The sequence below is a fragment of the Mya arenaria genome, chromosome 6 (assembly GCF_026914265.1).
Source record: "Mya arenaria isolate MELC-2E11 chromosome 6, ASM2691426v1".
In the NCBI taxonomy this organism is placed as follows: Eukaryota; Metazoa; Mollusca; class Bivalvia; order Myida; family Myidae; genus Mya; species Mya arenaria.
The window spans coordinates 8515357-8538287 of NC_069127.1; the positions used below are offsets into that span (position 1 = coordinate 8515357).

Consider the following 22931-nt stretch of genomic DNA (forward strand, 5'->3'; position numbering starts at 1 on the left):
AGTAAGTTCAGACCCGAGCACTCGCGATAGTAAGCCGAGAGCTCAAGATAGCCTACCTGGGCTCAGTGTTCAAGAAAGTAAGTTCAGATCCGAGCACTCGCGATAGTAAGCCGAGAGCTCAAGATAGCCTACCTGGGTTCAGTGCTCAAGAAAGTAAGTTCAGACCCGAGCACTCGCGATAGCAAGCCGAGAGCTCAAGATAGCCTACCTGGGCTCAGTGCTCAAGAAAGTAAGTTCAGACCCGAGCACTCGCGATAGTAAGCCGAGAGCTCAAGATAGCCTACCTGGGTTCAGTGCTCAAGAAAGTAAGTTCAGACCCGAGCACTCGCGATAGTAAGCCGAGAGCTCAAGATAACCTACCTGGGCTCAGTGCTCAAGAAAGTAAGTAGAGGCCCGAGCACTCGTGATACGAAGTCGTGAGCTAATGATAGCCTACCTGGGCTCAGTGCTCAAGAATGTAAGTTGATACCAGAGCGCTCGTGATAGTAAGTCGAGAGCTCACGAAGCCTACCTGGATCCAGCGCTCGACATTGTAAGTAGAGCTGCGAAGAGAATTTGTGTCCTAAAGAAACATAACGTGAAGTTAGCGGCCTAGCGGCCTAGCGGCGTGAAGTTAGTGGCCTAGCGGTGTGAAATTAGTGGCCTAGCGGCGTGAAGTTAGCGGCCTAGCGGCGTGAAGTTAGCGGCCTAGCGGGCTAGCGGCCCAATATGTTGTCTTATTTTAAAGCATGGATACATGCATTTTCTTCTTAAACAATGATCTATTAACTGTTTTTATGCACAAAATATCAATTTGAAGCGATTTTCAACATTTTTTTTCAAAAAAGTCGATCAAACATTTATCTATTTTAAAGCATGCAAACATGCCTGCTCTTCTTAAACAATGATTTATTTGCTGTTTTTATGCATAAAATATAATTTTGAAGCGATTTTCAACATTTTTTCAAAAAAGTCGATCCTGCGATTCAGCGGCCTAGCGGCCTAGCGGCGTGAAGTTAGCGGCCAAGCGGCCTAATATGGTATCCTATTTTAAAGCATGTTTGCATGGTTTAAAATAGATATAGGTTTGATCGACATTTTTGAAAAAAAATATTGAAAATCGCTCCAAATTGATATTTTGTGCATAAAAACAGTTAATAGATCATTGTTTAAGAAGAAAAGCCATGTATCCATGCTTTAAAATAAGACAACATATTGGGCCGCTAGGCCGCTAACTTCACGCCGCTAGGCCACTAGGCCGCTGAATCGCTTAATCGACTCTTTTGAAAAATTGTTTAAAATCGCTTCAGATTGATCATTTGTGCATATAAATAGCAAATATATCATTGTTTTAGGCCGCTAGGCCGCTGAATCGCTGGATCGACTTTTTTGAAAAAATGTTGAAAATCGCTTCAAAATGATAGTTTGTGCATATAAACAGCAAATATATCATTGTTTTAGAAGAGCAGGCATGTTTGCATGCTTTAAAATAGATAAAGGTTGAGACATTTTTGAAAAAAATGTTGGAATCGCTTCAAATATATATTTTGTGCATAAAAAACAGTTAATAGATCATTGTTTAAGAAGAAAAGGCATGTATCCATGCTTTAAAATAAGACAACATATTGGGCCGCTAGGCCGCTAACTTCACGCCGCTAGGCCGCTAACTTCACGCCTATGGAGGCTTTTCGTTGCCAAAAGTCCAGACGTGTAATTCCCACAATGTGCTTCTTAATCGTACTAAATATCTCTTACATTTGTCAATGTAGACGTGCTATTTGTTGTTTCTATTCGTCAGTTTTTCCGTATTGATTTGTCATTTGTCGTTATAGTAGTCAAAATATATATTTGTCAGATCGACCCTGTATAAACTCACTAAAACATAGATCGTATAACTTGCCTTTAACAATACAATATGATGATGTAATTTAGAAAGCCGAATCATGCATAATTATGTAAAACTGCAATCCTACAGTCGACACTCGCATTCGTAAAATGAACATTTGCAGTCCAACAAGTCCAGGTTTACAAAAGTCAATTGACAAGTTCAGAATTAGAAGGATAGACGATTTCGCCTATACCTTATATGGTAAATGTCACCGGAAGAAACGAAGGTGAATGGGCGGAGCTAACGAATCAGATTTTCTTTCGTTTATTTCCGTCGAATTAAGCAAGGGAGATAACATCTTCGCCTACCGCCTGTAAATTCCCGGTTGTAAGTCCGAGTACTCTCTCTTTATTTCACAATAAAAACTAAAATTAACTTCACCTTTTATTTTATTTTGACGATCAATGTTTCTAAATGGGTTATAAATCACCATATTTTAGTCAATTGTAGTTGGGTGTATCTGAGCTGGGCTCACGGACCCAGATTTATACTGCCACTGTCAGTTGTTTTTTTACTTATATACCCAAGCAAGCAAAAATTGTCCATTTATTTTATTTACAAGTGGACCATGGGCGGGTCGTTCAGTGGGGGGGGGGGGGCTGTATGTCCTGTGCCCCCCCCCCCCCAGTTGGCCCGCAAGTAAACTTAAAGGTTATTTTTTTTGTCAATATTTCTCAGAAAAAAACACTTAATTACGCCATAATGCACCAATTCAGACTAAAAATATTTAAAATATTCTAGGGGGAGTACCCCTAAACCCCACTTCCCACATTTTAAACATATTAATGTCATGCCCACTCGAGGGATCATGTCCAAAAAGTTGTGCCCCTAAGTAACGCCCCTCTAACGCAAGTCCCTGTTCAAAACCTGCTCCAGCAAACCCACGAAACTTTTGATGGACATCATAATGATATCCACCTAGTTTTGTCTGATGTTATACATTTACAATCTTAATAAGCATGTATGGTGTAAACGTGTAATTTCAATACATCATTGAAATAAAATATCCATGTGGATGGAAGAACAGCCCTCCAACCAACTTGTGTCCCCCAGTTATTAATTACGGGATCTGCCACTGTGAACCATAACAATCAAGTGGGGGGGGGGGGGGGGATTTAAAGAACATGAAAAAAATAGATATCGTGAGTCTTAGATTAGAAAAACAAACGCGCGATTTTTCCCCTCCAAAAGGGCTAGGTCCGCTTCACCCAAATGTGAAAAAAAGCCCTGACTGTTGAGTGTGGGTGGGGTATAAAAGGTAGCAGCAAGTAATAATTGATTATTAGCAATAAATTGACTTCATCATTAAAATACTTTATTAATTACTTATAAAATAATATTCGTTACAGTATAATGTACGAGTAATATGAAGTTGTAATCTAAGTGTATTTTATCCATACAGTTCCAGCTACCAGGTAAGAAACCTCTGGGGCATCTTAGTGAATAATTGATGAAAGTTTAGATTTTTTTCTTCGTAAATTTTAAATTATCTAATATTACTTGCAATCTTAAACATTGCAAAAAGGCAAGAAAGTGTCCTCTAATGGTAGAATTTAAAATAGTGTTTATGGTAATTAAAAGCTGCACTCTCACAGATTGACAGTTTTGACAACCTTTTTTTTGTCCCAGACTCGGCTGATTTTGGCAGCAATGCTTTCTATACAATTAATAAGATTACTCACACTAAAACAGATTTAAATTGTTTGGAAAACTGCCGACTTTTTCATTTTTCTTAAAACGTTACTGTAGTATCACTTTTAGCCATAAAACATCAATTTGCAACGTTAAACTGAAAAACTGCATCTGATCTTTTGTCAGCAGTCTTATACCACTGGTATTCAGACATTTACGCAAAAAGTTGGCTAATTCCAAAACAAAAAATAAAAATAGTTGTCAAAACTGTCAATCTGTGAGAGTGCAGCTTTAAAAGAAAAATAAGACAATGGGACTTTTCATTCTTGAAGTTTAATTTAATGCTAATGACTTACATTTTGTTGTGTTTGAGTCAAGTATCATTTTGCATACATCTCATTTCATGTCATATGTGCGTATTAATTACTATTATATAGACAAAAACATGTTGTTATATCATATATTATTTTATTCGACATGAAATAATTAATAATCCATCCTGTTTCCAAATCATAGTCCATAATGTCATAATATAGATGATTCGTAATGTCCATAATAAGGTTCGCAATGTCCATGGTCCAAAGTATCCATAATTGGTTTAAATAGAGCCGAGTGATAGCGGAAATTTCCGAAAGACGTAATGAGGAGTTAAGACATGGTTAAGGCGGAGTTAAGACATGGTTAATGCGGAGCTATCTATAAATAAAATTAAATTCGTTCTCGTAAACATGTTCAACTGTAGAACTAAGAACTGAAATCTGTCTCCTACACACCGCAATGTAAAACTCGGCATGTGACGTTCACAGATTGACGTCTGTTGAATAGATGCAAGGAGAATAAAACTCCAATTGGTACAATGAAAAATTAAAATGTGCAGAGTAAAATGTAAACATACAACCGATGAGTTGGCGGTTGTAAAATGTAAATTGGTAAATCATCAATGTTACAAACCTAAAATACACACATACACGTCTGGACTTTTGGCAACGAATAGCCCTCATACACGCCGCTAGGCCGCTGGGCCGCTAACTTCACGCCGCTAGGCCGCTAGGCCGCTAGGCCGCTAACTTCACGTACATAAGAAACTTCCATGTACTGTGTATGAGTTCACTTAACTAAAGGCGATGGAAGAAACTAAACAAAGAATTAAATCGCTTTATTTGTAAAAGCAAACTACACATGATAAAAGACACATACGCAAATGATAAAACATATCTGAAAATGTTCACGAAGTAATATTAAAATGTCGGTGTACAATAATAAAAATAAATGCCAAAATATAGCTCTAATGCTCGACCACCTTTCGTTTCCTATGTTCAAGAAGCACTTAACTAAATATTATTTTCCCAGCTATGTACCAACCGACACAACTTATCCAGTTCGGTACAAAGTTGTAAGATGCACTTGTAAGCCTTTTACTGAACACCATGCTTATCAGTCCGCGGTCCGCCCCGGAGACCGGTTGGTCAAGTGAGGGTCAATTTGTGGATCTCTGCCTCTAGTTCCTGTTCATCCACCGTCAGCCGTGGCCGCCGCACGGAGTGGATCGCTTCCGGATCACCAATCCAGTGCAACTCCGAAAGGGAGGTAATTTGGTCGCTGCCTTCATCCACGCTCTCTTTGGAAGAGTTGTTTGAGGTAGCTCTCTTCTTTTGTCCGAGACTCTTCTTCCTGGTTTTAGGTGATCCCCTAGGTGTTCCGGCGGTGCTAGAACTACCGGAAGAGCTGTAGTGTTTCCGGCTCAGGACACGCTGCGCGGTAGACATGGAGTTCACGCGCCTGCGCGGACCCTCGTCCTCGTGGGATACTTCCGGTATCTGGAACAGGGAACCGTTATTTCCGGTGTTTAGATTCAGGTCCTCGAACTCCCGGGACCGTCGCCGGTGACTTCGCGCCGCATACGCCCGCCCTGAAATAACACGCGCTTACAATAAGTTGCCAAACATACATGTAGTGAGAACTGAGTGTAAAGACAGTTTTAATCTGACATGAATCTCCCTCGTGCCCGTTTCTGGGTAGAAAGGTGCACTTGGGAAGCCAATGACCGATTCGCTGGTGAGGCCCGGATGAGAGGCGGACATATATACAAACAGAACACTCCGACCATCAAAAACTGTTTCGTACGATTTTATTTAAGGCGATTAAATTAATTGATGACTTGTTATTATTTAAACTACTTTTGGGCTCGTTCCATCATAATATTGCTGGGCATATTATTATTATCGTTTTACAAAACATTCCATCTGCTTATCTATTAAATTTCAAAACTGCACAACACGTACGGAAGAAAGAATACATTATATGCACATGATTATAAAACTCCGTACCCGCACCATGTATGCGCCTGTCAAGCTCAGTGGGTGAGGGAGTGTCGGGGCGGAAGGTGACAGGATATGGCTCCACGGGGATGGGCAGCTCATGCGGTACCGCCCGCTCCTCCTTGCTGACCTTCCGGTGCCCTGACTTGGTATCTGAAACATCACTTTATTTTAGTTGATACAATTCTTTTTAGCTTGTTATGTACATGCTGATATTGACTGCGATGAAGTGCATTATGCGAGTAGAAACCTTTAAAAATGCCAAGTAAGAGAACTAACCGTTTGTAGGCTCGAACTTAAAAGTGGGTCACCTACTCCAGACCCAAATTTCTCGAAACGTCTTTTGTCTTTTATAACATGATTAAGCTATTAAGCTTATTTTTTCTATAATTTGTGTTATATTTACATTTTTAAGAATTTTAAGATTTTAAATAGTCATAGTCTTTAAGATATTTACAACAAACCATTTTCATTTAATCAAAATCAAATTTTAGTATGTATTTTGGCTTATTGAGATAAGCTACTTAAACAACAAGTTTCAAGAAAATGGGGCTACAGTGTAGGAACAAAATGAGACGGGGTATTTTGGTGAGTCGGTCAAGTCACAACATAGTCGTCTTTTGTCAGTGTAAATGGTCACATATTAATAAGTACTTCAAATCAAGATGATAAACTTCGTTTTACGAATGACACTGATTTAGAATAACCTCAATAGAGTGTCATCACGTTATGTTGCAATCTGTTTCAAATAAAATATGCGTGTAATTAAAATGCAATTCTATACCTATAAATACATACAAAGTTGGCACGAAAAGCACATTTTACGAACGCAAACCTTAGCATATATATACGAAACGTAAAAACTGATGTGAACTATAATGATAATGAAATACATTTGTATTACTCTACTGGTGCTACAGACGGTGGTGAGGAACTCTGTTAATCAATGAGTAATGGAGTTTGCACAAATATTTGCTGAAGGGTCAATTTATTTTATTATCCTGTTATTGAATTTGGAACCGGGTTCTTGTATTTATTACTATAATCAACTCAAAATGATGTTTTTATCTTCTCACTTGGGAGAATAAATACTTCCAACCGTTGAGTAAACATGCGGCTGCGTTGATAGATTGAATTGTAAACAGAAATGTTGACAGAGATTAAACATGCATATATCACTATGATTTAAATAATCTTAACCTTTTATATATATTTATATATTATATATATATTATATATATATATATGAATATATATTTAAAGAATAGAAACAGACACATATTCGTTTCAGAAAAGCGTCCAATAGGTACTTCTTTTTCAAGTTTACCTCGAAAATGCCCATGGCTTTTGGTATAAATATCATGTTTTAAAGTTTGATATCACGTGAATCAGTATGAGAGATAGGAGGATCGAGACTCACCCCTGAGGTTATGGATGATGTGATTCTTTGCTTTCTCAATGTTCATCTGGCGGAGATGTTGTCGCAGCTGCCTCTCCTCGCGTGACAGGCTGGCACTCGCAAGGCGGCGCTCACACTCGATCCCCAGCGTCCGCCTCTGGAGGGAATTCCGTCGCGCGTTGTTCTTCACATTACAGTCCTTAAAGCTTTTGACACTCTCCCGGATGTAGCGGTCCACGTCTGTGTCCGCTCCCGGCCGTGCGGGCTTCACCGACATCAGGGAATGTGATCACCTCTTCCAGCGGAAAGAAACTCCGTTTCGCTACTTCCGATTTCGGCCTACGAGTTTGACTTAAATTTATAATGTCGGCAAATCAAACTCCCTGTTTACGCGTTGCTTAAATACTACTTTTGCAAAAGGCGCTTGTTTAGCACTGTGTTTTTTTATTCATATAATTCACAAACGTCGTAGCTGCTTAAGTTAATATTGTTAAACAATTATAATAAGTCAATAACCTTAAAAAATGTATTAGTCAACGCCTTTGAACAAACGTTTGATAAAGTTTTTGTCACAATCAAGTTTATGTTTCACAAACTTATGTCAACACACCTTAAATTAATAAAATTTGCTAAAAGTGAACGACCCGTTAAATACGGTTTATAGGAAACAATAAGAAAATTCGATTTTCTCATAAAAATGTCTTTGGCCGGCGCTATGTCCTGCAACGAGAAAATATTGTGGTGATAAAAGGCTGTTAAATGTACAACAAGAGTTGTTGACAAACAGATTCCACTATATTAAATTTATATTAAATTCCTGAGCATTGACAGCCATTCGGAACAATTCCATTAATCAAATATTGAGATATTGTTCTTACAATATTTCGAGATATCGATGGAAAACTTGTCTGTGTTCTGATAACTAAACAAACATGAATGGATTTGACTATGCCACAAGTAACAATTGTCTTCTAAAGTATGAACTCTCACTATATATATATATACAAGAGAGAGAGAGAGAGAGAGAGAGAGAGAGAGGAGCGGTTCGAGGATTTGCCGTTAGTAGGAGCATACTTGGGATTCAATTTAGGACCTGTGTCCTCTTGTCATTTGTTTGTTTCTGTTAAGACGCTCTTACGAATGCATACTTTTTAACAAATATATAACAACCGTATCTTGAAATCGAAGCCAATAAATCGCTGTTTTGATAAGTACCAAGATTTAAAAGCCTGTACTCGACGTTTTTTTACCAAATTGAATTTGGTACCAAGATTTATCCAAGTGTCTTGGTAAACACAAGTATAATGCCCAAGTTATAAATATGTCACATTTGAGTACCTTTCACTTAATTCGCAAAAACGCGAATCAAACCATTTTCTTTTATGTCTATAGATCTTTACAAGTGAGTTCACACAACCGTCCACATCTTTCGTAGTAAACACCAGTCTTTGCAATCATGACTATGTCAAGCCTAGATCAAATGTATCACCACGTGTCGTAATGTTTTGTTTTCATGGTTTTACATGTTATGGAAGCAAATGGCAGTTGTGAAGAATAATGGCCGCTCATAGCTGATCTGGGTGCAACAATCAAAGAAAACGTAAAAATTTGAACCAAAACAAAGGATTAGATAGCTTTTAAAGTATAAGAAAATCGAAGTTGTGGGATTTTCTTATCTTCCCTAATTGCTATTTGACGACATCTACATATTACTAATGACAAAATGAGATTGACACTTGACATACTGAGCCTGTAGTGCTTATATACGCCTGATAAGCCAATGGGTGCGCTCATTTGTCAAAACCAACTAATATACAGTTTCCCTGATTCCCAACAGTTTCCAGTCGAATGACAACACACATCAATACGGAACCGTTTGCTAGGAATCATTTTTTAAGTAACATATACGATTTATCGACGTTTTTTGGCAATAATCTGCTGTTGTTTGCGATTTTTAAAAGAAATAATGTTATAATGCAATTGGTTGCTTCGAACAGTCGGAATTGTGACAGATGTTGCGTAATAGCCGACAGTTCCACTGCCTAATCGTGCACCTCCATTCAATTCCATCCAACAACTTTATCAAATGAGCTTTCATTCTTTCTTGCATTTAAATAGAGAGAAATATATTCATTTAGATAAAAGGAAATATTATATTTTAACTCACCGCGTAAGACGATTTTAATTTTCCAGAACTGTTGGCGTGTTTATTGTAAGCGATACTAAAGGACAAGAGTCTGCCTGTTTTCTCTTTTATAGAATGCCCGTGTCTTGAAATGTGTCCACCCGTATCAACACATAACAACCTTGGCCTTAAGAGAAAGTAAAGTATTAAATTTCGGAAACTTAATTTCAACATAGCTGAATATGCGTACAAAGAGCACGTTTTGTTTAATTATTCAAACAAATAGGCCTACCAAACACTTCATTCAAATATTTGTTATTAATTGGAATCTATGAAAGGTTTCTTTTAACGAAGGCGGCCCTGTACTCAGCATGGAGGAGTTTTTTTACCCGCTGAATGGGGTCTAGAAATACTTCACTAATTAACTGTTTGAATAAGGACATTGCTACAATGTTACAGGGTCGATGGACTTGAAAGAACTTTTATTTTCATGTAAGACATAAACACCACGTCTGTGACGCATTTTGATAAAAATCATGCACGCGATCATGAGCCCGTCATTCTAACCTAGCTGCTCTTAGCACTTTAAAAAGAAGAAGGAATCGTCATGAAAGTAAATGTTTTCTTCCATAAGTTAAAACATAGAACAATTTGCACAGTCTTGTTTCGGGACACGCCATGCACACACAAACCGCAATACATGCCTTCTAACTTGTCCTGAAAGTAAGATGTTTTCTTCAAAATGCACTATATGAATAAGTACTTTTTCATATCCCTGTTTCGGGACAAACACAAAAAGTTTGGTGAACATGGTTGTAACGCGAGGAAGGAGGTCAGTTCTAGAATTTATAACAAATGTCTTGGAGCGTGGCCTGGTCTATGACCGATGGATTTCCTGTTTCTACCCCGCCAACCACTTCCACCCCCGTCTCTTCAACAGAAACACAGAAATAAGAGTAGAAAACCCATATTATTAGGAAATGACACCACGTTGTAGCATACGATAACTCTTACAAATAATTATGATATTCCCTTTAACCCTTTAATATGATTTTCCAAAAAACTGTACCTTAGAATAGTTTTCTCATTCTTTCAAACTATAATCCAAACTAGTTTTACGGTCTGGTATTCCAGTGGTAAGCTGGGTTTAAATACTTGGGACACTCATGTGTGGGTGCGTTAAAGCGGATTCAAGCTCGACTTAAGATAAAACAAACCGACTCATAACAATATTTGTTCAGCAATTTCATTTCAACAATTGTCAAGCCCCCGTTAATCAAGAACTGTTTGATTTTCAGTTTGACGTTATGTTCAATGGCTTCTGCTTTAAGGTACTGGTACTGTAGGAAATAAAGTGCCCTTGGTACATGAAAATTGACAGCCAAGTTTACTTTCCCTAAAATTAAGTAAACCTACACTTTTTGGTTGGGAATCTATACGTACCAGCAATATTCAGGGAGCGAAGGTCTCTTAAACAAATGTCTATGACGTCGGAGCAGGTTTGACATTGATATCAAAACAGCATTTACGTATAAGGAGAGATACCATCATATAATCTGACAGTATATGACATTAATAAACAAGGTAAAGTACTTAGACACTCAGGAGAACGCGTATTTACGAAATTAAGAACCTAACCGCCATAATTCGTATCAATTACAAGTACTTCAAATTTGGTTGAATCAGTAAATGGGTCGTTGTGTCATCATGAAATTTGAACTTTGGCATAATCGTGTCACCGTCACACTGCCATCGTGATGTTATTTAACTTTTACTCTTCTTTTGATCAGAAAAAATAGTCACATGGAAAATAAAAGTCATTATATATGCACATTTGTATATACTCTGCGCGTACATGTACTTATAATTGTATATTATACTCTAAGCACACTATGTACTTATGAGTGTATATACTCTAAGCGCACTATGTACTTATAATTGTATGTACTCTAAGCGCACTATGTACTTATAATTGTATATACTCTACGCGTACTATGTACTTATAATTGTATATACTCTACGCGTACTTTGTACTTATAATTGTATATATATATATACTCTACGCGTACTATGTACTTATAATTGTATATACTCTACGCGTACTATGCACTTATAATTGTATATACTCTACGCGTACTATGCACTTATAATTGTATATACTCTACGCGTACTATGCACTTATAATTGTATATACTCTACGTGTACTATGCACTTATAATTGTATATACTCTACGTGTACTATGCACTTATAATTGTATATACTCTACGTGTACTATGCACTTATAATTGTATATACTCTACGTGTACTATGCACTTATAATTGTATATACTCTTCTTTATAACACTTCGGGCCAGTGTGCCCCGAATGAAGGTGTGTATGGACCGAGGCGTTATGGACCTCAGTGGTGTGTAATATTTTTTAAATATACTCTAAGCGTACTATGTACATCCTCGTTTTACGTAAAAATATACTCTAAGCGTATTATGTACGTATACTTGTATATACTCTAAGCGTACTCTGTACATCCTCGTTTTACGTATATTTGTATATACTCTAAGCGAACTATGTACATCCTCGTTTTACGTATAATTGTATATACTCTAAGCGTACTATGTACATCCTCGTTTTACGTATAATTGTATATACTCTAAGCGTACTATGTACACCCTCGTTTTACGTAAAAATATACTCTAAGCGAACTATGTACATCCTCGTTTTACGTATAATTGTATATACTCTACGCGAACTATGTACATCCTCGTTTTACGTATAATTGTATATACTCTACGCGAACTATGTACATCCTCGTTTTACGTATAATTGTATATACTCTAAGCGAACTATGTACATCCTCGTTTTACGTATAATTGTATATACTCTAAGCGAACTATGTACATCCTCGTTTTACGTATAATTGTATATACTCTAAGCGAACTATGTACATCCTCGTTTTACGTATAATTGTATATACTCTACGCGAACTATGTACATCCTCGTTTTACGTATAATTGTATATACTCTAAGCGAACTATGTAGATCCTCGTTTTACGTATAATTGTATATACTCTAAGCGAACTATGTACATCCTCGTTTTACGTATAATTGTATATACTCTAAGCGAACTATGTACATCCTCGTTTTACGTATAATTGTATATACTCTACGCGAACTATGTACATCCTCGTTTTACGTATAATTGTATATACTCTAAGCGAACTATGTACATCCTCGTTTTACGTATAATTGTATATACTCTAAGCGTACTATGTACATCCTCGTTTTACGTATAATTGTATATACTCTAAGCGAACTATGTACATCCTCGTTTTACGTATAATTGTATATACTCTACGCGAACTATGTACATCCTCGTTTTACGTATAATTGTATATACTCTACGCGAACTATGTACATCCTCGTTTTACGTATAATTGTATATACTCTACGCGTACTATGTACATCCTCGTTTTACGTATAATTGTATATACTCTACGCGTACTATGTACATCCTCGTTTTACGTATAATTGTATATACTCTAAGCGAACTATGTACATCCTCGTTTTACGTATAATTGTATATACTCTAAGCGAACTATGTACATCCTCGTTTTACGTATAATTGTATATACTCTAAGCGAACTATGTACATCCTCGTTTTACGTATAATTGTATACACTCTACGCGAACTATGTACATCCTCGTTTTACGTATAATTGTATACACTCTACGCGAACTATGTACATCCTCGTTTTACGTATAATTGTATATACTCTATGCGTACTATGTACATCCTCGTTTTACGTATAATTGTATATACTCTAAGCGTACTATGTACATCCTCGCGTTACGTATAACTGTATATACTCTAAGCGAACTATGTAGATCCTCGCGTTACGTATAACTGTATATACTCTAAGCGAACTATGTAGATCCTCGCGTTACGTATAACTGTATATACTCTAAGCGAACTATGTAGATCCTCATGTTACGTATAACTGTATATACTCTAAGCGAAATATGTACATCCTCGTTTTACGTATAATTGTATATACTCTAAGCGTACTATGTACATCCTCGTGTTACGTATAATTGTATATACTCTAAGCGTACTATGTACATCCTCGTGTTACGTATAATTGTATATACTCTAAGCGTACTATGTACATCCATGTGTTACGTATAATTGTATATACTCTAAGCGAACTATGTACTTATACTTGTATATTCTCTAAGCGAACTATGTACATCCTCGTGTTACGTATAACTGTATATGCTCTAAGCGAACTATGTAGATTCTCGTGGTACGTGGTACGTATAACTGTATATACTCTAAGCGAACTATGTACTTATACTTGTATATACTCTAAGCGAACTATGTACTTATACTTGTATATACTCTAAGCGAACTATATACAACCTCGTGTTACGTATAACTGTATATGCTCTAAGCGAACTATGTAGATTCTCGTGGTACGTGGTACGTATAACTGTGTATACTCTAAGCGAACTATGTGCATCCTCGCGTTACGTATAACTATATATACTCTAAGCGAACTATGTAGATACTCGCGTTACGTACAATCATACATATATTCCTCGCGTTCTATTATATATAACGAATTAGATTTAACGATAATTGTCATAACAATAAACGTCATAATACTCTACTTGAGAATGGAATGAGGAGCTAGCAAGCTAATAAAATTACAATTATTTATCAAGTAGTATCATAGGTCATTGACAAAATAGCCACTATTAACAAAATGTTCAAAAAAAACAACCACAGATTTACAGCATTCCGATATTTTACTGACTGAAACTGGACGAGTGTTTAAGACTTTGAGGAATTTCAATGATCTAACCTCGCATGAGGTTAATTTTAAAAAAAACAACATTGAAATTCTGAACATAATTTCTAAATAAAGGAGATGGACAAAACCTGTAGGCCCCAGCTTGACTTGTACCTTGGATTATGGGAAAGCCCTGTAACAAGAGGGACGTGCGCGCTATCATCGGGCGAAGTGGTCGATTACCTTGTCCCACATACTGCCTGAACTTAAAAGTCTCAAATTCGTGTCAATAGCTTGAATTTTAGCACCACTTTTATTTCGAGGAGTTGGTTATCATAAATTTTGCAAATCGATTCATGACCTAGACTAAGTAGACAATTGATGTATTTTTGCGATATAAGTGTATGCCTGATGAAATTATGTGAAATTATAAGAACTATTATTTGAAGAGGTTTTCAGCAAAATGTATAATATCCGTAGTCATTCCATCGATAATAAAACAAATAACAAACTAGTGATGGCATTGAGTTTGTGACAGAAAAGTACAATGACAATGAAGAATCCGAGAGTGCTCGGCCACGGAGTAGCGGTCAGCACTGGTCAATAGCGGCCGAAAGCGATCAATATTGGTACATTTCGACCCAGTCCACTTCCATGGCAACCATGTCACCCTGCCACGAAGGCTGCCACTCATGCCGTGCAGCCCAGAATTCCTCTAACTCCTTTGTGGAGCCGTCCCTCCATGGTTTCCGGGAGTTGTACGTCCAGTCGTCCGGGAAAAATCCGCTCGTGCCGCCGACCGCCACATTCAGGATCAAGTAAAACTGAAAACAGAGAATATGACATGCCTTAATGTAACAATTCGGACAGGAGGCATTAAGAATAGGTATGTCTGATGGTCATAATAAAGAGAAACAAAACCAGGAAACAGCCAAATTAGCAAATTAAAACAAATGCGAAAACAAAAGTGTAAAAACATTAAATGGGCAATCTAATGTGGAAAAGCGATGACATGTATAATAACTAACTGGCTGATCGAAGGGGGCCATGTGGGAGCCGCCGGCCCAGGGGTTGGAACCCCCGAAGCCTCCCTTCTGCCAGAAATTACCGCCCGTTCGCATCACCTCATGACCGTCCACCGTGATACTGCAACAGCAGATTTCAACGTCCGTAATCAATGTACATATAAAGTGGCATTAACACTTAACGATAAGTTAACAAAAATCTTACACCAGTGAACTTGTAAAGTGGTGCAATACTATTTTGTTTTGACCTTTTTAATGGCTGCAATGTATTGTTTTAAATAACAAACTTGTGTGATGAACATACTATTAGATCTTTTAACAGGTGCAATAGGAGGTGGGAAAACGTGCGCCACGCCACTGTCTTTCATTTACATATAACCACACGACACTGCACCATCGTCATACGGTCCAATTCCAAAACCGCGATCATAGAACGAACGTTTAGTATTTTGAGATGACTTCTTCTTTTTTGTATAAAAGATTCCACTCACGAGATGTGGTCCTGGGTCCAGTCCACACAGTAGTCGTGCATCTGCGTAGAGAAAGACCCGTCGTCCCTAAGAAATACAAAAGAAATAGTTTTCACTCACTTCCCTGTTTAAGTATGAACACGGCGAGTGCGCATCCGATATTATTAGTACACTCGGGTGCCTACGAGCGCTTCCATCCATTGTATATCAGTTATATAGAGGGAGATTGGCAAGGGAAAGAAGTCAATCTTCGGACGGCACAAACAAACGACTTTGCCCAAAGAGCATACACGGGAAACGCTATTGCCTTGTTTATGGTTGATGTCCAGCCTATTGCCTTCAACGGCTAATGTCCGGGATGTCAGTGCTTACATCAACTAAACGTGTCACCAAAACATTTCATACAAGTGTAGAATATTGCTGACATGTTGATGTCGAAATCACTGAAAGCTGATGACGGACGTATTCCATTTTATTTGCGTCCATGCGGTCTTGAACGCACTTGTGATAAACCATTGCATCTAAAGACAATTTGAACGTCCCTTTTTCCTTTCAGCAAAATATTTGTTCATTTAAATCTTTGTGTATGCAATTCAGGTAGATGCCCCCCCCCCCGGTTCCGTCCAACACTTTACCTCTCCCCGTGGGTTAAGTAGAACTTGTTTTGTCCTGCGTCAGGGCCCCAGTGCATCGTGGAGCCGACCTCATTCCGACCATGGTCGTTACCGTCGGGAGCACGGGCGACACTGTTTCCTAGACAATGGAAACTGCTCATGTAATATATGATCCAATCGTTACATGCACGAGGTTCACATGCGTATTTTCGAACTGTTGTTTTATTGGGTTCAGAATAAGCTCCAAACAGCAAGGTAAGTTTATTTTATATATATATGGATATCATATGTTTAATGTATCAAAAAGACTGACACGATGTGATACACAAATACCAACAAATTAAACAGCAACAAGCGAAAAGGGTTTGGAATCGTTCAACTTTCATTAAGCAAATTGAGAGCGCTATTTTTAATTAAACAAATCAAACAGTCGTTCATGCAATTCCGAAAACTTCAACTGAGTGTTGCAAAGTGTCCAAGTTGTCTAAATAAAGTTGAACGCTAAATACATACTCAATTCCTCCTCAGTACGGTCAGGGACGCCGTGAGTGGATGGGCTTAGGGCGGTGTGTGTGGGTTCTTGATAAATTCGGGGGCCACGTCTTAACGTAAGAAAGGGGCTGTTCGCCCTTGTTCATTACCACGACTCTCCATGAGATCGATTTCCCCGGACCGCGGCCACTGGCCGTAGTGACTGCTCTGTGGTAACATCCAGATCGCTGAAAATATGAGCAGTACGTAGAAAGAATGTGCGAAATATTACGAATACTCGCTATGAACCATTCTCCGAGATATACAAAATACTTTTCTGCATTGACTTCCATAAATTTCAAATACCGTACACAAATTTTGATTAAGTATTTACATGTATGCATGCAACTATTGACTATTTTTTTTATGAAAAAAACTAATTATAGATATAAGTAAAAACAAACAATTTCAAATAAAGATTTGACGGCATGAGAGTTATATCCATGATGTACATGAAACAGCAAGGAGAAGTTACCCCTGTGTGGGGTTTGGGTAGCAAACGACATGGTGTACCTGGCCATATCCAGTCGCCCTGGGGGATACGCGCCCTCGCACACACGTAACCAAAGCGGACGGTTTTGCGGCTCTTGAGCTTGGCGGACATGACTGGCGGCAGGAGGCCGTACCTGCCCTCCCGGTGACAGCCGTACCGGTCCTCGTTGGTGCATTTGCCCCAGATCGCTTTGGACCAGAAACAGGAAGTGAGTGAGAACACATGGGCCGAATGGTTATAGGCCTCTGTCAGTTGTATAGTTTTTTTTTTATTTAAACTCGATCCTGAAGACAGTGGCAATGCAAAAGTGTACATCAGCTATGTGGTATAATTAAGATATGTGATAGTTTTTATTAAGGACATAGATATTTTGTTTTTAGGAAGCTGCAAAGGAACTCAATATACCATTTAAAATTGTGCTCTATATAAACAGAAACTTATTATAATATTTCTAACTTAAATGGTCAATGTCGCCAATAGACATTCATACACGACATCGTACATCACTTAGTCTAGTACACCCAATTCGCAGCGTTCGATTTTCTTGATCACTTACATCTTACATCCATAACTCCGGTAGTTAGAAAGCTCTCATTGAACTTGTCAGCGGTCAGGGTCTGAAGATAGATGACTTTATACTAACCATGTCATACTTAGTGTGTTTGTGTGTGTGTGGTTAAGACTACTAGACATTTAAAACAGAAAACACATGAGTCACTTGTTTGTTTACATCGGTTGTGACCCGTGGTGACCAATGTGAGAACCCCTTTGAAGTCACGTGATTCCACACCCTGTATTTTGGGGGTTGAATTATTTTTAAAACCGCAAGATTGGTCGAGTAGACTTAGGACCTAAATCTGTTTAAAATCCTTATATTCGCTCTACTTGTAGGATCAGCAGAAGGGTGCCGTCTTGGTGTGACCTTTCCTTAAGCCAATCATTGTACTTACGCTTAGTAGTAAACAGCTATATAGTTAAATGTATCTGAGTTTCAGATGAGATTAAGGATATACATTTAATCAGATAAATTGAGATAAGACAAGGACATTGTGTTCTAATGACAGTGCAACACTGGGAATCAAATTGACATCTGCCTTGGCCGCGTGTGATACATCATCATCCTCATCATCATCAACAACATCATAATCATCAGCATCATCATCATCGCTGTATATGTTGTTGTTTGGCCGAATGAGCCGGTCCACATCATCCTTCATTGCCAATCCATAACCTCGGCCATTTTACATCGAAAACAACCTCGGAAGTCAATCGGAACCCGCTCCTCCTTTTAAAACAACGGTGTTGTCCAGCTCGACATTGCAGCTCGACATTGAAGATTTGCTATATACATCGGATGTCGAGCTAGAATTCCGTCCAGCTCGACATTGCAGCTCGACATTGAAGATGTGCTGTATAATATCGAATGTCGAGCTAGAATACCGTCCAGCTCGACATTGCAGCTCGACATTGAAGATTTGCTATATAACATCGAATGTCGAGCTAGAACCCCGTCCAGCTCGACATCGCAGCTCGACATTGAAGATTTGCTATATAACAATGAATGTCGAGCTAGAATTCCGTCCAGCTCGACATCGCAGCTCGACATTGAAGAATTGATTTATAATATCGAATGTCGAGCTAGAATACCGTCCAGCTCGACATTGCAGCCCGACATTGAAGAATTGATTTATAATATCGAATGTCGAGCTAGAATTCCGTCCAGCTCGACATCGCAGCCCGACATTGAAGAATTGATTTATAATATCGAATGTCGAGCTAGAATACCGTCCAGCTCGACATCGCAGCCCGACATTGAAGATTTGCTATTTAATATCGAATGTTGATTGTCGATTGCCGATGGCTGAGCCAACTTCACACACATATAAATTTTAGTGTTTTAGCCAAAGAAAAACCCATCGGATAGGCTTACTGTTAAATTGAAATTTCTACGCGATCTACATGCAGCGTATTTAACTGTAAACAATTCTGACTTTGTAAATTATCCACATTACTGTAAATCGTCCACATACATACGAGGTTGTTTTCGATTGCCTACGTAGATAACTGTCCTTGTCGGTGTTGTTCTGCTCTATAAACTCACAGGTTTAAGGAAGAGGTGTCCGTTCCGTGTAAATGCGTTCAGAGGGTCGTTCGTGTACACCTGAATCTCCCAGTTCTGGAAAATACATATAAGATACTTTGAAGTTTCCTTTAACGGCTGATTTAGGTACCCACAGGACATAATTGGATAAAAACCTGTAGAATATCATTTGGTCGAAATATTTGACACAAAAGTGTTTGGGACTTCGAGCCAAAGAGAAAGATCTACGTGCACCTTCTTATTTTGTGATTATTTCCCATCTTGTGCATTCAAAGGACAAGTAAAGCTATCTTTCAAAAGAACGAACTGCATTGAAAAGAGTTGTTTCGACGTACACTGCTTACAGGTGGACAGTAAATGTTGCCGTGACTTGCCGCAGATGTCATACCCTTGGGCGGACATGGCGTGTGTACACTGCCCTACAGGTGGATTGTAAATGTTGTCGTGACTGGCCGCAGATGTCATACCCTTGGGTAGACATGGCGTGTGTACACTGCCCTACAGGTGGATTGTAAATGTTGTCGTGACTGGCCGCAGATGTCATACCCTTGGGCGGACATGGCGTGTGTACACTGCCCTATAGGTGGATTGTAAATGTTGTCGTGACTGGCCGCAGATGTCATACCCTTGGGCGGACATGGCGTGTGTACACTGCCCTATAGGTGGATTGTAAATGTTGTCGTGACTGGCCGCAGATGTCATACCCTTGGGTAGACATGGTGTGTGTACACTGCCCTACAGGTGGATTGTAAATGTTGCCGTGACTTGACACAGATGTCATACCCTTGGGTGACTTGCCGAATATGTCATACCATTGGGTGGACTTGGTGTGTGTACACTGCGGTGAGTAGAATCCATAAGTTTCACGCTGTTGTGCGACATCCAGAGTGGATCGCAGTTGACAACACCATTGGACGTGGTACCACTGATTACTATACATTTCCGTCGTTCGGAATGTCGGGCTTTATTTTCTTCATTTAAAAACGTGACAGTAATAAACATGCGGCCATACTACAAACATAGTTTTGCCAAATCGATTATTCGGGGACATTTTTGGTCTGGAGAGTTACAACCACACATTATGTATTGCCTTATATGCTATTGGAAAAGTAAACGACTTACATATCCACCGTACATGGAAACCTCGTACTCCCAGGCGCCCGTGTCCAGGCTGTTAAAGTCGTCCCGAAATACTAGCGTCCGTCCACGTCTCGGCCGCTCCTGGGGGGACACAACTACCGCGCCGCGATCATCACTGTCTGCACAATGGAATATAGAGGATATGCTCAACCACCTTAAGACTTTAAGGTGAACAAAGAAAAACTGACTTACACGTGTAACGTGCGACGTCAAACAAACACCAACAGATCCCTTCGGAGAAAAGCTTGCTCGACCCTGAAGGGGTCCGCTGGTCTTTATACAGTAAATTCTCAATCCACACAGAGCCCGGGCTTTGCTCATTTGCATATTACCAACCAAGTTAACATACGAGTACGTACTGTGAGCGTACTTCCATCTATAACGGAATGTTATACTATGAACGCACATCCGCCGCCTACAGCGGAACGTTACATTACTAACCAAGTAAACATACGTACTATGAAGGTACGTCCATCTGTAACGGAATGTTACCGGGCTTTGCTAATTTGCATATTACCAACCAAGTTAACATACGTAATATGAACGTACTTCCGTCTATAGCGGAATGTTATACTATGAACGTACATCCGCCGCCTTCACCGGACCGTTACTTTACTAATCAAGTAAACATACGTACTATGAGCGTACGTCCGTCTATAACGGAATGTTACACTATGAACGCACATCCGCCGCCTCCAGCGGACCGTTACATTATTATGAACGCACATCCGCCGCCTACAGCGGACCGTTACACACGTATCCCTTTTAAACAAGCATAAATATGTGAACGCGAAATGTTTTACATGTTTTTTTTTTTATATTTTATGTGACTAAGAAACTAGAAAGCCCTTTGCATAGATAAGTTCAACAAAAAGGTTAATCTGATACTAATTGAACAGAATCCATTAAGTTGCGTATTTAACTGGCAATAACCACTTAATACATGATCACAGCACCATGGATCCAACATACGCGTTTATCGAAATTGCCTATTTTTATTTTATTCGCAAAACCACATTTTCATATAGTATCGGCTCAACGGGCATAATTGGTAGTAAATGATGTCGAAATAAATAATGAATTTACAAGAGTTGAAAAGTTTTATGTCCCTACCTGTGTCGACTGTACCGGAAGTGACAACTGGTTCCCCGTTTGTCTGTCCTATCAGTGTGTACTTGAGCTTTCCAGACCTGGAGCCTGCCACATCCGCCCGGTGCCTCCAAACGCCATCCACTGACATGATCATGGATAAATCATAAACATATATTTTGTTATGGTCTCTTACGACACATATTGCTTATCATACAAAGACGATACGCGAGGGTCGACTTATTTAGGAAATATGAAAAAAAATTAGGAAAGGGTTCTATTTCCAGACCTCTTGTCAAATCCCTTGATTAACCGTGGAAACCGTATTACCTGAAGGATACAATGTGCCGACGGAGGATTTCCCAGCAAGATGATACTGCACTGCGGTCCATCGAACTCCGGGTACATCTGAAATAGAGGCAACATTCGTAGTGACTACAACAAGCGGATAGCAGCCTTGTTTTCAGTTGATCTAGGGAGATAACTGTTATTAAAATGACAGCAGTTGTGGGTTTTGTAAAAGATGTGCGTATTCACGTATGTCGCCGGTAAGACGTGGCATATATATTGTTGTCACATATGTTGTGGTTAACCAGATAATTACCCCCCCCACACACACACACACACAAACACACGACACCATGTATAGTCGAATAAAGAAAACACCTAATCATCTAATTAATTATATGTTAGTGTTCATTGGTGTACAACACATTTAGAAGACAATTAAAACGTAATCATTATATAACGCATGTGCTGTCTTCATACAATGTTTAAATTACTTATTATTTGGTTTCCCTAAAAAGCAACTGACCTTCAACGGATATTTCGAGCTCTCCCTCAACCGGAAGGTGTTTGATTCTCGGTTTGGGGAGCGCTGCCGTCAGAGACAATGCGGCTAACAGCGGAAGTAGTGTCTTCATGTTGACTGACAAAGGGTCAGACGACCAGGCAGCAATTTATAGAGATAAATTTATAGAGATAAGGTGACATGATTGTGAATTATATAAAGGCTATTCAAGTGCATTATCTAGCTCATGACACCGTTTCTAAAAGGAACCTCTTTCACACACCTAACTGATGGCAGAGGTGCACAACTTGAGAATATAACGATACTTACGTTAGTTCTAGTTATCCAGTTATTGACAGGTGAAATCTAGAAAGAACACTGCCAACGTATGCCAACGTTCAACTCGTCTTTTTTTCTCAAGGGACACAACTAAACAGATATTTTAACCAAAATGATAGATTTGCAAATTATTGAAGTTGTTTCTGATTAATATATTTTCCGTTTTTAAAGGTATGACCAACATTAAAATTTGACCCCAGACTCACA

At 38.8% G+C, this 22931-nt stretch overlaps 2 protein-coding genes across 2 annotated transcripts; both read right to left on the reverse strand.

The window, feature by feature from the left end:
- Nucleotides 1–4767: 4767 nt before the first annotated feature.
- Nucleotides 4768–7649, reverse strand: LOC128236531 (uncharacterized). Its single transcript, XM_052951440.1, has 3 exons — nt 7238–7649; nt 5833–5970; nt 4768–5408 (listed from the first exon to the last, which is right to left on the reverse strand). Exons 1-3 carry the CDS (start codon nt 7491–7493, stop codon nt 4966–4968), a joined length of 837 nt encoding a protein of 278 aa, XP_052807400.1. The 5' UTR covers nt 7494–7649; the 3' UTR covers nt 4768–4965.
- Nucleotides 7650–14647: 6998 nt separating this feature from the next.
- On the reverse strand, nt 14648–22534 carry LOC128238777 (beta-1,3-glucan-binding protein-like). The gene is made up of 12 exons (XM_052955018.1): nt 22410–22534; nt 21926–22003; nt 21620–21739; nt 20489–20625; nt 19367–19441; nt 17822–17882; nt 17286–17453; nt 16883–16960; nt 16263–16380; nt 15649–15714; nt 15161–15278; nt 14648–14956 (listed from the first exon to the last, which is right to left on the reverse strand). The coding sequence occupies exons 1-12, from the start codon at nt 22516–22518 to the stop codon at nt 14753–14755; spliced, it is 1332 nt and encodes a 443-aa protein (XP_052810978.1). The 5' UTR covers nt 22519–22534; the 3' UTR covers nt 14648–14752.
- Nucleotides 22535–22931: the final 397 nt, after the last annotated feature.

Coding starts and splice junctions, on each gene's coding strand:
- LOC128238777 (XM_052955018.1), bottom strand. CDS start 22,518: ATGAAGACACTACTTCCGCTGTTAGCCGCATTGTCTCTGACGGCAGCG. Junction 20,626..21,619: donor TTCCGGTACAGTCGACACAG/GTAGGGACATAA, acceptor TCCATTGTGCAG/ACAGTGATGATCGCGGCGCG. Junction 14,957..15,160: donor TGGCCCCCTTCGATCAGCCA/GTTAGTTATTAT, acceptor CTCTGTTTTCAG/TTTTACTTGATCCTGAATGT.
- LOC128236531 (XM_052951440.1), bottom strand. CDS start 7,493: ATGTCGGTGAAGCCCGCACGGCCGGGAGCGGACACAGACGTGGACCGC. Junction 5,971..7,237: donor CATCATCCATAACCTCAGGG/GTGAGTCTCGAT, acceptor GTGATGTTTCAG/ATACCAAGTCAGGGCACCGG. Junction 5,409..5,832: donor GCTTGACAGGCGCATACATG/GTGCGGGTACGG, acceptor GTGTTATTTCAG/GGCGGGCGTATGCGGCGCGA.